Here is a 15,329-nt window from a genome sequence, read left to right on the forward strand (position 1 = left end):
TGATTATTCCTTCACTGCTTTACACTGCAAGTGCAAAAATAACGTAGAGCTTGTTTAGATTTTTAAGTTTTAATAGGTAAATTATGTATTTCACTGTTTGCCAACAATAAATTATGTATGTTATTCATGTACTTAGCTATGCACTAAACGGGGATTCAACATCCGATCAATCCGATCCTTGCTTTGTTGGCAAATAAATCTCTGTCTCTAAACGTGAAGTGTGATTTTGTATTTAGTTTTTGTTGTGTTTTATTGTTTGATACACTTTCATTTTTGTAGACTTTTCTTAAATGTTGTTACTGCTGTTGTTGTTGTTGTAGTGGATGTTGTTGGTGTTTGTTGTTTATTGCTGGCAGCGCATTCAGCTTCAGAAATCTTGAACTAATTTAGGCTTCCAATTCGAGGCCAACACCAATCTTGTGGCCACCGGCATTGAAGTTCTTGCCATCGACCAATGTGGACAGGGTCAAGGTGATGCCATCACGCAACTTCTGTTGGTATCCCAAACCGACCTGGCTGGCATTGTTAACCTTGGCGCGGACGCTGGCATCGTCATCCAATTGATATTTGGCGCCAATGGCGAACTTGGTGTTGCTGGTGCCGCTGGCCCACGACAGCTGAACGCCCACATCGAGCTTGTCCGAAGTGCGTTGGAAGATTGAGCCGCTGAACTCCTGGCCATCATTGCTATAGAAATCAAAAATATTGCTTCAGTAAAAATATATCTTCATAATGCAACTCTCAATCACTTACACAGCTGTGTGCAGCACAAAGTCCTTGGTGGAGTAGCCGAGGGCAAAGTTGTTGGCGGTCAACTTGGATTGCTGTGTATCGAAGGCGGTCTGGTAACCGGCCAACCATCCCTGGTAGCCCAGAACAGCGGATGCATTGATCAAGGGACCCTTCAGATCGATGTTAACATCCGAATCGGCCTTGACATTCTCATGCCCATAGGCGACCTTGAATTTGCCGCTCTTGTTGCCCGACTGTGGTGCAAAGTTGCCCTCCAGCGACAGCTTCAGACCCTCGAGCAGCTGATCCTGGACAGCCACCTCGGTGAAGAGGGTGTTGTCTGTGTTCCATTTCTCGGTGAGGGTCAGGCCATAGTCCTTAACCTTGTACTTGGTCTCCAGGGAACCAAATACCTTGCCCGACTCCTGGTTCGAGTGTCCGGCTGTGTTGAATTCAATGCCCGACGATGTCTTGGTCTTCAGGTCCAACTTCCACAGGCCAAAGTTGTAGCCTTTGCTGAAGATGTCGCGAGCCTGTTTGCCCAAATCGCTGTATGATGGAGGTGCCATCTGTAAACAGTCACAATTGATTGCATTAGTATAATGGTGAAACTCTATTGGAAGCACATTTACTATATAAACACAACATTTCGTTTGTTTAGTGCGGCATTGCGCGTAAAAATTGAGATTATACTCACAGTTCTTATCTAATCTTAGGAAATGACTTAAACATTTCATCAACACAAATATGTTTGCGTAGTAATAATAATGTGTAAACAAACCTCGAAATAAACCTAATATGTATATGAATTTTTGCTAAGTGCGAATATGATAAGAGAGATAGAGACAATAAAACTTTTTTTAAAATGGCACAAGAATAATTATAATATAATGCATTATAATTATGCATAATTATTATAATACATACTTAGAACAAACCCTTTGCGAATGTGACGAATAAGGAATGGAGAAAAGAAACGTTTTTCGCTGTAAGTCTTGTCGAGTGGTCGAAGTGCATTGCGCTTTTAAAAATAAGCGTGAAAGTGAAAGAACTTTATAGTATTTTCTTGGCTAAATGTCAATTTAGAAAAGTACTCTTTAGGAAATCGATTGAAAATTGCTTTTCAAGGTGGCCCCCGGGGCCCAATGAAAGTCTCCACACTCTCTCGCAAAACGTGCCCACATTTGGCAAAACAAATGCAGCAGCACTATCAACTCTCCACATCTCTACTGTGTGTGTGTGCGTATCTGTGTATGGGGGTCAACGCACGTCTGCCGCGATCGAATGAGATAAGTCTGCCGCAATCGAATGAGTAAGTCGGCGAGAGAGCAAGAAAAAGAGAGAGAGCGTGCAATAGTTTGAGCACCGTGTGCCAAAACGTCTTCTAGAAATTTCAACAGCCGGCAATAATTATGAAGCGTTTTTTTTTATCAGTTGCCTACCTCACGACGTCTCAGTCGTTCTCTTAGTGTGTTGTATGTCCAATATTGTGCAGCGCGATCAGCCATTGCAAATAAAAATTAAATTGAATAAGACTCGAGTTTTTGTTATATCTTAATGTAAATGCTGATTGAATGAAATTGCCATCAATTTGGTTATCTCTCGGCCTACTGTGCAGCATATTTTTTTTTGTTGTATTTCTGTCTCTGTTTACACTTGCATGTGTTGTTGCAGTGGTCCCGTTAATTACTGCCAAAGCAAAGCGTTCATTGACCATTCTCACACTCACATACGCGATAACTGCACACTACATTTCGTTGTTGCTTTGGTCTGCTCTTCGTTCGCCACTTTTAACGTCACACACTAGCGGAAACTAACAGTCATGGCTATAAAAGTGATACGACCAAGCATCTTCAAAGGGGCAAAAATTTATAAAATACTAGGCGAAAAATATCTTTATTAAATTGCCCAGCGTTTGGACGGTCGCCAAATTGGGGCGCGCGGAAATGACCAGCAAACAAAAGCGCAAAACTGTCTAGTCACATGTCAAAAATACTAAAACAAGGAATGTTGTTGTTGAGTACGAAATGTATTCTACCTGTGATGTAACAGGCGGGGCAGCAACAAAATAAAACACCAGTGTGTACACACCTACTATTTAAGCAGGTAGCTGTATTTCAACAATCATGGCGTAAAGTGCATCATGGATAATTGACCTTGACACAGAGTTTGGAGAATTATGTCTGCACATCTGTTTATGTGTAAATGCGTTAGTATTCAGGCAGATGTTATGCAACCCTGGACAGTAAAGCAAACAACTAAACTTCACAGATGTAAAAGGTGTTAACTAAATAAGCGATTTATTGATTTTTCTCATGACGTCACATCGCACCCCTAATAAAATAAAATTATGTTTGCTCTAGTTTCTCACATGACCGACAAGTATAGCAAACAAAACAATTAAACAATCGTTTAACTACTTGTAAATTGATAAAGCAGCTGAAAGTTGCGCTTCGATTTTTAATCAAAACAACAAATTTCTATCGCTGCAGAAAACAGAGGCAGGCGACATGTTACGTAACAGAAAAGTGCTCTGCTTCTGTTGCCGGCAGCTGCTGCTAACTGTAAAACCCTCCACACTGGTATTGGTGTGTATCTGTGTGCCGGTTGCTTTTTCTATTACTCAAATAAATAGACACAAAATTTATCGTTTATCAATCAATTGATATTTAAATGTCTTATAAACACACACTTATACAAGTTGCAAAACCCTTTTTGCGCGTGCTTCTATGTGTGTGCGTGCACGTAAGAACGAAGGCGTGTGAGTGGGAGATTGTGTGTGTGTGTGCTGGGGGCTTCGTGTCTACTTGCAATTTTTTCATTTGGAGGTTATGAAATCACACACTAGCAACGAAAATCGATTTAAACGCGTACAACTTTCATGCACATTTCAAGATCGTTAAGCCGAAGGCAAACACTTAGATAGATATCCTGATTAGGTAAGATTTACTTACTTTTAGATGAGTTTTAGTTTAAGATTTAGAGTAATGCGAAACGCAGGAACAAGACGACCACGACCACACAACGTACACCACAAAATTGATTTGCAACAGAATAGGGTAGTGTGACCAGGCATGCTTATGGATAAAATATGTATATAATACTGAACTGAAGCAAATGTACTAAAGCAAAGGCAAGTATGGAGATCCACTGAAAAAATGTATCATCAAACAATTTGATCATTTTTTAAATAATTAAAGGTTAATAATTATTAATTTGATGTATTGTTTTGAGGAATAATAAAGTTTAACTTAGAGTTTCGAATTTTTTTCGCAGATTCATTATATTTGAATTTAGTATTAGGTATCGATACTATACGATTGCAAGGTGTATAAATAACGTATATTTTTTAAGCAATGTAACGTATTTGTAACGTACAAATTTTGCTAATGTAATGTAATAGAAGGAAAATTGTTTAATAAACAAATATTTGTAGTTTTGTTGACGGAAGTGATTGTTTGTGACGCATGTGACGCATCAGAATCATAGCAAATGTGCCTTGTTTAGTTTATTGATCTATATTTAGCCACGCTCTCCCTAACGATTGTTCTCTGTGTACAGAATTCAATCAAAAACTCGCAGTGCAATCGATTAAAGTGCTGGCAAGGCAGCGGGCGTCATGTTGAAAGCGCGTCTGGAGCACGATGCAGTCTACGGCCGTTGTCTGGCCACAACGGAGGCAGTGCAGCAAGGCGACATCGTTGTTGAGGAGCTGCCCTTTGCCTACGGCCCCAAACGCGACAGCGGCATCGTTTGTCTTGGCTGCTATCGCTATTTGGATTTCGGGGAGGATGGCGACGGAGACGGCGATCGTTGTGAGCTCTGCGATTGGCCGTTGTGCGGCAATTGTGCCGATGTAGCTGGCGGAGATCACCGCGGCGAATGCGAAGTGTTTGCCAAAGCGCGCGTCACATTTGCCGGCAATGTTGGCGAGGATAGCGTCTGCCCGCAATTGGATTGCATAACAGCATTGAGGTTAGTCTAGGGACAGCGCGGGGCGGGGTGTGCAGGTGCGGAACCACTCAAATAATGCTGACAGTTGAACGGGTGCCAAGAAGCATTTGTTGCTCCCATTCCAAGGCATCGTTTGAGGTACTTGCCAAGAATTATACCTCATAATGACAGCAGTCAACGGGATGCCTTCGTTGCCATTCAATCTAACGGCAGTTGAATGGAGTCCGCTCTACGGACGCTATCTGATTGCCCGCGACGCAGTGCGGCAAGGTGGTCAACTGCTTGTCGAGGAGCTCCCACTGGCCATTGGGCCGAAGTGTGGCAACAGTAGCATCTTGTGCCTTGCCTGCTATGCACCGCACAACGTGGAACGGTGCAGCCAATGTGGCTGGCCTTTGTGCTCCGCCTGCAACTCGGAGGATGTGGCAAACAATTTGCATTTGCAGCTGGAATGTGGCGTGTTCAAGGCGGCCAAGGCGCGTTTCTTTGAACTGCCAACGGGCACCGAGCAATGCCCTCAACTGGACTGCATCATGCCACTGAGGTGCAAGCCAAAAATAGCTGTGATGAATTGTGTCGATATATTTTTGATTTATGTGTTTTTATACCTCCGAGTTTGCGGATGCATTTCATGTTATACCGCTGTTCAAGCAGCGCAGTTAACATACGCATGCAAAACTGTTAAAGTGAAGCGGTTAACAGTAACAGTGGCATGCAAAGGAATCGAATTTGCATTTTGAGCTGAGCTGGCAAAGTGAGCGTAACATAGGTTTAAGTGCTGCTGTTAACTAACATAGTGCATTAAGCAGCGAGTGTTAAGCTGCTGCTGTTGAAATGTCAACAAATCTGGCTGAAAGCAGAAATGTTAAGTAAATGATCTTGATACAAAATGGCATTAACATTAACATTTTTTATTAAAATTAATTAATACTAAAGTTATATTATAATTAATATTTGCTGTTATTTTCTAATAATTAAATCATAAACTTTAAATAGACTTTAAATGAAAAGATTAAACATTATCGTTGAGAAAATCCATAAAAAATAATATAATGATTGCGATTCTTATTTATAAAATTGTATGGTTTTAAGTTGCATATCACGAAAAACATTTTGTTATGAATATTAACATATTTAAACTATATAACATTTAAATTTATATTGTTAAAATGATTTAAACTTGCTCCTTATCAAATGTCCAACATCTTTTAAAATGATGAATTTAAGTTAAGCAGCTTCTTTAAAGACAGATAAATTATCGTAAATTAAAAGGGTTTTTTAATGCCAAGTTCTAAATTTGTAAAAAACAACAAAGCTTAAAATTTGTATTCACAAACAAAAGCTTAAATTTGGCTTGTTAATCGACCTAATAACAAATTTGCCAAGCTGCTGCTGTTAAGATGTCAACAGCTGCTAAGTTAATCTCAGCTTAAGCAGCTGCTGTTGACTGAAAAGCACAACAAATGTTAAGTTAACATAACAGTGGTGGCACAAAACGTTACATTTCGAGAAACTAAAACAAATCAAATCATTAACAGAGTGTTGTTAGCCAAGGAGGCACAGCCGGAACGATGGCTGGAGGAAGTGGCGCCCATGGAGCATCACGAGCAGCAGCGACGCGCGAATGCGGATTTGTGGCATGCGGATCGCGTGAATATCGCACAATATCTTCGAGGTCCTTGCAAGTTGGCCAAGCGTTTTAGTGAAGAGTTGATCATGCAGGTGGTGGGCATACTTGAGGTGAACGCTTTCGAGGCACGCACCACCCAAGGATATCCACTGCGCTGTCTGTATCCCTACACTGGCATCCTGGCACACAATTGTGTGCCCAACACGGCACGCAGCATTCATCCCAGCGATGGTTACAAGTAAGCAAAGTTTCTGCCTTGATTATCAGGTATTAATCTGCTTTTAATGCTCTGCAGAATCCGCTTAAGAGCCATGGTGCCTCTGGAGGCGGGACAGCAGTTGCAGCATAGCTATACCTACACTTTGGACGGCACTGTGCAGCGACAGTCGCATCTGCGCGAAGGCAAATACTTCAACTGCAGCTGCGATCGCTGCCTCGATGCCTCCGAGCTGCAGACGCACTTCTCCAGCTTGAAGTGTGGTCAGTGCACCGAGGGTTGGCTACTGCCCAAGCAGCCCACAGGTGAGTTGAGAGACAGATGCAGTCTTTTGGAGATATATTTTATTTACTCATTTATATCTTAGATCTTAAATTTTATAAAATTCATTTATTGATGCTTCTAATCATAAAATATTTCCCCTTTCAGCCCAGGATACCATCTGGAGCTGTCGCGCCTGTGACAACAGCAGCAGCAGCGAGGAAGTGCGACAAATTGTGGACGCACTGCAGCTGGAGGTGAACGCGGTGCAGTCGCTGGAGATGGGCGCCAAGCGACTGGAGGAAGCAGAGCGTCTGTTGCGCAAGTACAAATCGCTGTTGCATCCGTCGCACTACATTGCCACCGGCCTGAGGCAGCTGCTCATCGAGATGTACGGCCGTGTGCAGGGCTACGAGATGGTGCAACTAACGGATCAGCTGCTCGAACGCAAGGCGCAACTATGTCGCGAAGTGTTGAAGGTGCTGGATCACTTTGAGCCGGGTCTAAGCCGGGCGAGAGCAATGAATCTCTATGAGTTTCATGTGCCGCTGGTGCTGCTGGCCAAGAGTGGCTTCATTGCGAGTCGTTTGAGTGGCGCCGACTTGCGTTCGCGTCTTGTAGAAGCCATCGATTTGCTGAAGGAGTGTGTGGAAATATTGCAGCATGAGGATCCAAGTTCCCAGGAGGGAATCCTTTGTGGCGTGGCGAGGCAGGCGTTGCAACAGCTAACGGCGAGCGTGGAGGGATTGGGCAATCAGTTGGAATAATGGCAAACACAACTGGCGATTTTGTACTTAATTCAAATATGTATATCGTTAGCTTTATTGGAGAGCTGAGTTTTCTTTTTGTGTTTTGGATTGTTGGAGTGACACACACACGATCATCATAAATAATTGCAGATTAAGGCTTTTGTTTTGTGACAACTTCTCGTTGGCCAACTTAAAAATTAACAACTACAGTACAGAGTAAACTAAATACAATTGTTTATACAGCTGGAATTGGCCAATTCACATGTAAAATTAAAGACAAACATTTAAAACAATTTGACAAAACTTATAATATGAGCTGGCTTTTAAATGTTTATGCTGCTTTTGCTTTGTTTTTGGTATATGAATTTGCTTAAATGCTTTGAGTTGATATTATGTTTTAGTTGCACACACATACACACAGTTAGTTATATATATTTACCTATATATATATATATATGTATATATAGCTTGGTACATATCTGGTCTAGAGAAAAATACAGAGTCTTTGTTAAAAAAATATCAAGTATCTGTTGCTGTTCCAATTTTTGTTTGTTCTGTTGAGTATGCAATTAATTATCAACTAAAGTGTTAATTAAATAATGCGTATAATACAATTAAACAACAACACAAAAACTGGACTTGACTATAAAAACTAAAAAAAAAAAGACAAAGCAGAATGATGAGTTTTGGTTTTTATCACTGTGTTATCTTAGACATCGTGACTCAGCAGCGGCGTGTCATGATAGCGGGAGGCGTGATTGAGGCTGGCGCAGGGCAGCAGCCACAACGCAGGATGGCCTCGTCCAAACACATCAGCGAGCAGCTGATATTTGCGTCGATTTGGCCTATAGGCGCCCTTCTGTTGTATCGCCTCGACGGCCGTCTCATCATAGAGTATGGCATGCAGTTGATCCACCATAATGGCCGTGACAAAGAGTCCAAAGAGCGCCGACTCCAGCAGCAAAATGACCGAATGAATCCTACAAGAGATTTGGCAATTAATACAGGCATAAAGTAAAGAAATCATTTTAGCAATTTACATGCGTAGCTGCGATTCAATGACATTCTGATTGCACTCCGTGCACGGTGCAATCCAAGAGCCCAGTATCAAGGCCACTGAGTACAGCGATAGGATGCCCACATAAACGAGGAATTGCAGAAAATACTTTTGATTGCGCTCGCCGACACAGTTGTTGATCCACGGACAATGATGATCCATGCGACGTATGCAACGCTTGCAGATGCGACAATGATGGGCACGCGGTGGACGATATGTTTCGCAACGGGTGCACACGGTCCACTCGCTGCCATGTCCATTCCCATTGCCATTCCCGGTTTTAATGTTGCCCGCGTTTGTGGTGTGAAGATCAGAGAAGTCGAGACGATTGGCGGGCAGCGGCACAATGCCGGGATCGGAGAACACTGCCTTCAGATGCGACATGCCCAGCAGAAAGACAACCGTATTGAAGAGCACCACATGGAACGGTGCCCAGATGCTATAAACATTTAATAATTAGCAATGGTTTATCCTTTTTTTTTACTGCCAAAACTTACCTGACTGGCATCGTTGTGAGAATAATCCAACGCATGACCACATAATCCGCATAGATCACGGCGCCATAGGTGACAATGAGGCAAGCAATGCCACACGGATCACGTATGAAAACCATAATTATTGACTATTTGATACTTTGTTCTATGTTTTTTTTTCTACTCGTAATTGAATTACAAATCGAAGCTGTCTTCCTCTTTTTTTGCTGCTGTCCCTTTCCATTCAAATTGAACGCAGCTCTGCTGCTAGCAGCAGCTCCAACGTTTAACACCACTTGCCACTCGTTAATACTTTCTTTTTCTAATTGAATTTATTGTTTCATTTTGTTTTCTTTTTGCTGCGTTCATTTATTTGTTGCTATTTTTCGATTACAAATTTTTCACCCTGAATTTTGTGTGTAGGCCAAACACGTTACAAATTGCTTGATACGTTGAGTGAATAGCGGCGCTCTTACACGTTACAACTTGTGAGTCAATTTTAAATTGAACAAAACAAATCATTTAAATTTACTTATTTGTTCCAAATTATAAGAAATCAATAAAAGTAGAATTAAGGTGCGAAACATAATTTTAAATTAATAAATAAGGGTAATATCACGCAGTTGTCTGTGCAACGATAGTTCATATTTATCGATATATGACATTGTATTATCAGTGTGACCACTACACAAACTTAGTGCCAATTATATAGTATACTTCGACTTTAAGCGTCTGGTCACTCAATTTATTAGTCATTTTTTACACAAAAGCTATGGAAAAACTGTGCTTGCTCAGCAAATCTCTTATTCAATTTTGATTAAATTGATGCAAATTACCTTAAAAAAAAGAAGTTAATACAAGCTTACCTTTGTGGTGGATTTCAATTGAGGAATACAATAAATTATGTGCATTTGTGTGTTTTGCTGACGCATGAAAATCGATTGCGTAGCAGAGGAAAAAGAAAACACGACACAAATAGTGCAAGTGCAAGAAGTGCAAACTACAAAAACAACAATAACTACTGCGACGGCCTAAACAAGACGACGCAATTTTCTATACAATTAAAATAAATAAACAATTAAATAAAGGGCAGTGGAGTGCACGTTTGTGATAAAATAAAATGGGTATATTTGGACAATCGTCGCCATTCGACGCCGATGTGGGTAAGTTTCATTGTCTTCTCCTTGCTCTATGTCTCCCTCCCACTTCAACTCCCACTTTCAAATAACAAATGGAATTGGTCACACCTGTCTCCTGTCTCGCCTTGTCTTAAAAATTAACAAACTGTCATTGGTCACACTTGTTATTATTATTAGTTGCTCCTGGTCTTGCTTTATCTAATCTGCTTAGCGCCCCCTTCTTACGTTCACAAGACGCAGACACAAAGATCCACTCAACAACAACAAAACGAACAACAACATCAAACAAAGAAAATGAAAACGAAATGAAATTCAAGTCACATGCTCAGTTCGGGATGCTGCGTCTGTTCATTGAACTTCTTTTAAAGTTTCGACTTGCTGTCGCTGACCTTGAGTTCAAACCGAGTTACCACCCCCTATCAACCTCCCTTGGCAACCCCTGCCCACTGTCAATCATTTGAACATAATAACAAAACTCTCGTCTGCTCGCTGAGACATTAAATTGAAATAAATTTATAATTACATTCAGAACTTGACAGCGCAGACAGTTCCAAGAATACTTTTAGGAACTGCTTTTCAATGTTTAATCTTAAATTGCAATTAAAATAACGAACTACATATTAAATTTATGATAGTATTATTTTTTAAGTTTCTACTTGTACAAAAAAAATAAAAACAATTATAATAAAACAAATCTCGAGTAAAATTTAAACCTGCATGAATTTCAACCCATACACTTTTAAAATTTAAATTTAAAAATAAAATTCGATGAACAATTAAAATTTCTAATGAAATTTCAATCAGAATTTGGGGAAAAACCTTAATCAAACTGGGTCAGCCCAAAATTTTCTCTTATTTACTACAAATTTGTATTAGTAAAATGGATTAAAATGCTTCAAATTAGACTCACAATAAAAATAAAAGATGATTATGACTAGAATACCTAATTTATGCGATATTAGCATTTTGTTTGAAAGCAATTTGCGAAATATAGTATTGATTATGGTTTGGATTTATTGCGATTCTTATCGCTTTTCATAGCTGTCGCTATGAGTCAACAATGCTTTCGTATTCAATTCCCATTCGCATTACCAATTCCCATTTCGATTGATAAGCAAATAAAGTAACACAAGTCGTTGCTCTGTTTGGCTTTTCTTTGTTGCTCCTCTGTTTCCTTTCATTATTTTATGCCGATAAACTCGACTAACAATTTGTTGTCCACAGAAAAGGCCACCAGCGAGACGAATACAAGTGAGAATTGGTCCCTCATACTCGATGTATGCGACAAGGTGACAAATAATCCACGTTTGGCCAAGGATTGCCTGAAGGCGGTGATGCGACGCATGGGTCACACTGATCCTCATGTTGTGATGCAAGCGATTGTTTTGCTCGACTCGTGTGCCAACAATTGTGGCAAGCCATTTCACCTGGAGGTTGCATCTCGTGATTTCGAGACCGAGTTTAGACGTCTACTCGGCAAAGCGCAGCCCAAAGTCTCATTGGTAAGTTTGAAATGCTGTCCAGATGTTATTCGATATTGATTCTAAATATTTCCCTTTATTTTGTTTTTCAGAAAATGCGACAAGTGCTGAAGAATTGGGCAGAGAATGATTTTAAGAATGATCCAGAACTTAATCTGATACCCTCGCTGTATACCAAGCTACGGATCGAGGGACATGACTTTAGTAATCTGAATGACAAGAGCAGCGGCAAATCAGCAGCAGCCAAAGCTGCCGCATTAAGTTTGGCCAAGGATCCAAATGTGGTCAGTAGCCAGCAGGAGCAGGATGACATTGCCAAGGCCATTGAGCTGTCGCTTAAGGACAGCAAAAGCAGCCCAAAGCAGCAGCATACAGCCTCAAAAGCTGCTTCATCAACCACCAGCAGTGCCTATCCCTCGTTGTATCCCTCGTTTGGCGGCAACTCGGTATCGAACGTGTCCACGTCCAGCAATGGCAATGGAAATGGAAATGCTGGTGCTACAGCTTCTACACGAACTGTACGGGCCTTGTACGACTTTGAGGCTGCCGAGGAGAACGAGTTAACCTTCCTTGCTGGCGATATTATTCAGGTGCAGGACGACAGCGATGCCAACTGGTGGAAGGGCTACAATGACAATGGAGAGGGTCTGTTTCCCTCCAATTTTGTCACTGCCGATTTGTCCGTTGATCCTGAGCGACTGGACATCAATCAACAGCATAAAAATAATGCCCAAAAGCAGGCCGCAGCTGCTGCAGCCGAGGGGGAAGCGGCCGCAGCCCTATTGTTGCAACAAAAGACTGAAGCAGCTGCCGCACAGCCGGTGGAAATCGATGAGGCCAAAATCGATCGATTGCTGCATCTGTTGCACGAGGCCAATCCCGAGGATCCCTCGCAAGATAGCGAAGAAATGCTGCAACTTGAGCAGCAGGTGCATCAAATGGGGCCGCTTATCGACGCCGAACTGGAGCGTGTGGATCGCAAGCATGCTCAGCTAACGCAGCTTTCCTCGGATCTAGTCGAATCTATCAACCTGTATCATCGACTCATGCGTGATGACCGAGCAGCGGCTGCTCAATTTGGTGGCCCTGTTCCAGCTGGAGGTTTTATGCCTGGCGGATTTCCTGGTGCTGCGATTTATGGAGCACCTGGTTATCCCAATGGTGTAGGCTTTCCGCCTGCTCAACATTCGGCATACCCGGGCATGCATTCGCTGCCGTATGCCGGGCCACAGCCCAGCAATGCGCCACCGCCCACAACTGTAGCACCGCCTGTGGCTGGATATCCAATGCCGTATCAGAATGGACATGCGCCGCAGTTGAACTGTAAGTTACATTGGCGAAATCCATTTGTTTAATGAATTGTTAACGAATTTTCTTGTTCGATTGCAGCATTGCCGCCTCATCCCACTCATCCCCAGCCCTTGTACAACGGCCAGCCCACAGCAGTTAATCCTCAGCAACCACCTACCAACTACCACATGCCAATGCCTGCAGATCAACTTCAACAGCAACAGCAGCAGCAGCAGCAACAACAATTGCCAGCCAATCTTCCTCCGCAATTTGCCGCGGTGCCACCTGCAGCCACACAAATCCAACAGCAGCCACAATCGCTACCACACGCTTACATGTCCCCTCAGCATCAACAGCAAATTCCATTGCAACAACAACAACAGCAACCACAGCAGCAGCAGCAGCAACCACCACAGCAGGCGCCTTTGCCACAGGCTTATTTGCCGGCAGGCGCCACAGCGCAGCCGCCACAGTTTTATGCACCAAATGGAGCACCTCCAGTTACACAGAGTTATATGGCTGCACAGCAACAGCAGCAGCAGCTACCATCACAGCAACAGCAACCACCACAAAACAATCACAACGATCAATTTAGTCAGCTGCAACAGCAAATGGCAGCCATGTCGATGACGCATCTGGGAGGCATGCCGCCGGCAACAGCAGCAGCGGCAGCACCTGGTTATCATCTTCAAAACGATGCCGTCAAAAATAACATTCCTATCTATCAGCAACAGCGGTAAAACCGTTTTCAAACTCAATTTTCAAACTGGTACGCTTTAATTTGCCAACTAAATCCCCAAATCAATCAATGTAATCCTTAATGAAATTTATGTTTTACCTTTAAATATTTATTCACATGTTGAGTTGTTTTTTCTTATCATCTAATCTACTACATAAAATTTACAAAAATTTTATGTTATCCATTTTTTGTCAATTGAATATCTCCTTAATAATTTGGCAAATATGATTGAATTAGCGCCACGAACTAAATTTTTAAAATAGGAGCGAGAGCAGGAGAAATGCAAAATTCAAATGTTTTAAATCTATTTATACGATATATATATATATAATACCATATAAATATTCGATATATTATATATGACTCAATTAATTGAGCAAAAAGCAAAAGGAGAGGGAAGAATTGAGTTGCAAGAAGAATTCACTATAACTATTATGTATTATGTTTATTGTACTATTATAATTATATTATTATAACATAAAAAAAAAGAAAAACAAGCAAAACGAATCACATTCATTATGCAAACATTACGCAACAAAAAAATTAAAATGTTGATCGGCCTCCAATGCTGATTAAAGGAATAACAAATAAACCAACTATTTGTCTTATGTATCTTCGGAGCGCGTGAGCAGCTTTATGTAGCGTCTGATATAATAATCCTCGTCCAGCTTGTTCAGCAGCAGAAGACGCAGTTGCAGCATTTCACGACGGTGCTCCAATTCCTTTGGCGGTAGATTGGGAGCCGTTAGCCAGGATAATATCTCTTCGTAGAGATCGACATTTTGGCGACGATATGAGAACGAACTGTCGGACATTTCGTGAGTGTGTTTTGCCGTTCATAGACTTTATTTAACTGCGAGAAAATTTGAATTTATAAACCTTTTTATCAGCCAAATTTTGTTTCTGTTCCAAAGTTGAAAAACACTTCTTACCCAATTAAAAAGTTTCGTTAATTATTGATGGGATAAACAAATCACATCTGTTTGTGAATCAGAATGCAAAGTGGACTTTTAATTTATTTGGCTTTCAGTTATGGTTATTGAAGTTATTATCGAATCAAATCATTCTTTAATAAAATTGTCCATCGACTAATCACAATATTGCCAAAAGTTGATAATATAATTGTTAAAGGATTGCCAACGAATTGGTAAAAAGCGAAAGCACAGGTATAAACAGTTTGATTTACTTATTATTAATATTTATTTTGTGTCTCCTATATTTATTATAGTTTCTTTAAACAAATATGTTTGTTGTGCTGAATATGAATATTACGTCCAATATTGATAAAAGTTTCTATTTTGTGAATTTCGTTAAGCAAATACCGTTTACATCTGAGTTACAGTTGATAATACATCGAATATCAAAATTTAACGAATTAAAGACAAGTTTGATGGTAGAATTGAATGACATTCCTGTAAAGTGGAGCATATTCAACTTGCAGCTGCCTTGACATCAAAAGATGAAAATGCTTTTGCTTGCGAGTTTGCGTTGTGAATGCGACACTGCTATATTCCATTATCGAAGCAATATTTGTCATATGCTAATGTGACACCTAAAAGTATGCAACATTTTCTCGGAAATTCTTTTTCTCGATATTTGCTATGAAG

General features: G+C 40.9%; 4 protein-coding genes across 6 annotated transcripts; 2 read left to right on the forward strand and 2 right to left on the reverse strand.

Moving 5' to 3' along the window:
* Positions 1–50: 50 nt before the first annotated feature.
* On the reverse strand, positions 51–3,834 carry LOC133850754 (voltage-dependent anion-selective channel). Of its 2 annotated transcripts, none has more exons than XM_062286940.1 (3): positions 3,687–3,834; positions 754–1,301; positions 51–687 (listed from the first exon to the last, which is right to left on the reverse strand). In XM_062286940.1, the coding sequence occupies exons 2-3, from the start codon at positions 1,299–1,301 to the stop codon at positions 387–389; spliced, it is 849 nt and encodes a 282-aa protein (XP_062142924.1). In that variant the 5' UTR covers positions 3,687–3,834; the 3' UTR covers positions 51–386. The 2 variants fall into 2 exon arrangements, with proteins under 2 accessions (XP_062142924.1, XP_062142923.1); XM_062286939.1 differs by lacking the exon at positions 3,687–3,834 and adding an exon at positions 2,175–2,298.
* A 401-nt stretch (positions 3,835–4,235) lies between these two features.
* On the forward strand, positions 4,236–7,669 carry LOC133843997 (SET domain-containing protein SmydA-8). Of its 2 annotated transcripts, none has more exons than XM_062277904.1 (4): positions 4,236–4,707; positions 6,225–6,554; positions 6,612–6,838; positions 6,963–7,669. In XM_062277904.1, exons 1-4 carry the CDS (start codon positions 4,352–4,354, stop codon positions 7,559–7,561), a joined length of 1,512 nt encoding a protein of 503 aa, XP_062133888.1. In that variant the 5' UTR covers positions 4,236–4,351; the 3' UTR covers positions 7,562–7,669. The 2 variants fall into 2 exon arrangements, with proteins under 2 accessions (XP_062133888.1, XP_062133807.1); XM_062277823.1 differs by having other exon boundaries at positions 4,568–5,230.
* LOC133844133 (palmitoyltransferase ZDHHC3) lies at positions 7,581–9,613 on the reverse strand. The gene is made up of 3 exons (XM_062278027.1): positions 9,098–9,613; positions 8,584–9,039; positions 7,581–8,523 (listed from the first exon to the last, which is right to left on the reverse strand). The coding sequence occupies exons 1-3, from the start codon at positions 9,211–9,213 to the stop codon at positions 8,253–8,255; spliced, it is 843 nt and encodes a 280-aa protein (XP_062134011.1). The 5' UTR covers positions 9,214–9,613; the 3' UTR covers positions 7,581–8,252.
* A 206-nt stretch (positions 9,614–9,819) lies between these two features.
* Positions 9,820–13,840, forward strand: LOC133843905 (signal transducing adapter molecule 1). The gene is made up of 4 exons (XM_062277707.1): positions 9,820–10,236; positions 11,437–11,714; positions 11,786–13,016; positions 13,083–13,840. The coding sequence occupies exons 1-4, from the start codon at positions 10,194–10,196 to the stop codon at positions 13,721–13,723; spliced, it is 2,193 nt and encodes a 730-aa protein (XP_062133691.1). The 5' UTR covers positions 9,820–10,193; the 3' UTR covers positions 13,724–13,840.
* The last annotated feature ends 1,489 nt before the right edge of the window (positions 13,841–15,329 follow it).

The sequence above is a fragment of the Drosophila sulfurigaster genome, chromosome 2L (assembly GCF_023558435.1).
Source record: "Drosophila sulfurigaster albostrigata strain 15112-1811.04 chromosome 2L, ASM2355843v2, whole genome shotgun sequence".
NCBI classification, from domain to species: Eukaryota; Metazoa; Arthropoda; class Insecta; order Diptera; family Drosophilidae; genus Drosophila; species Drosophila sulfurigaster.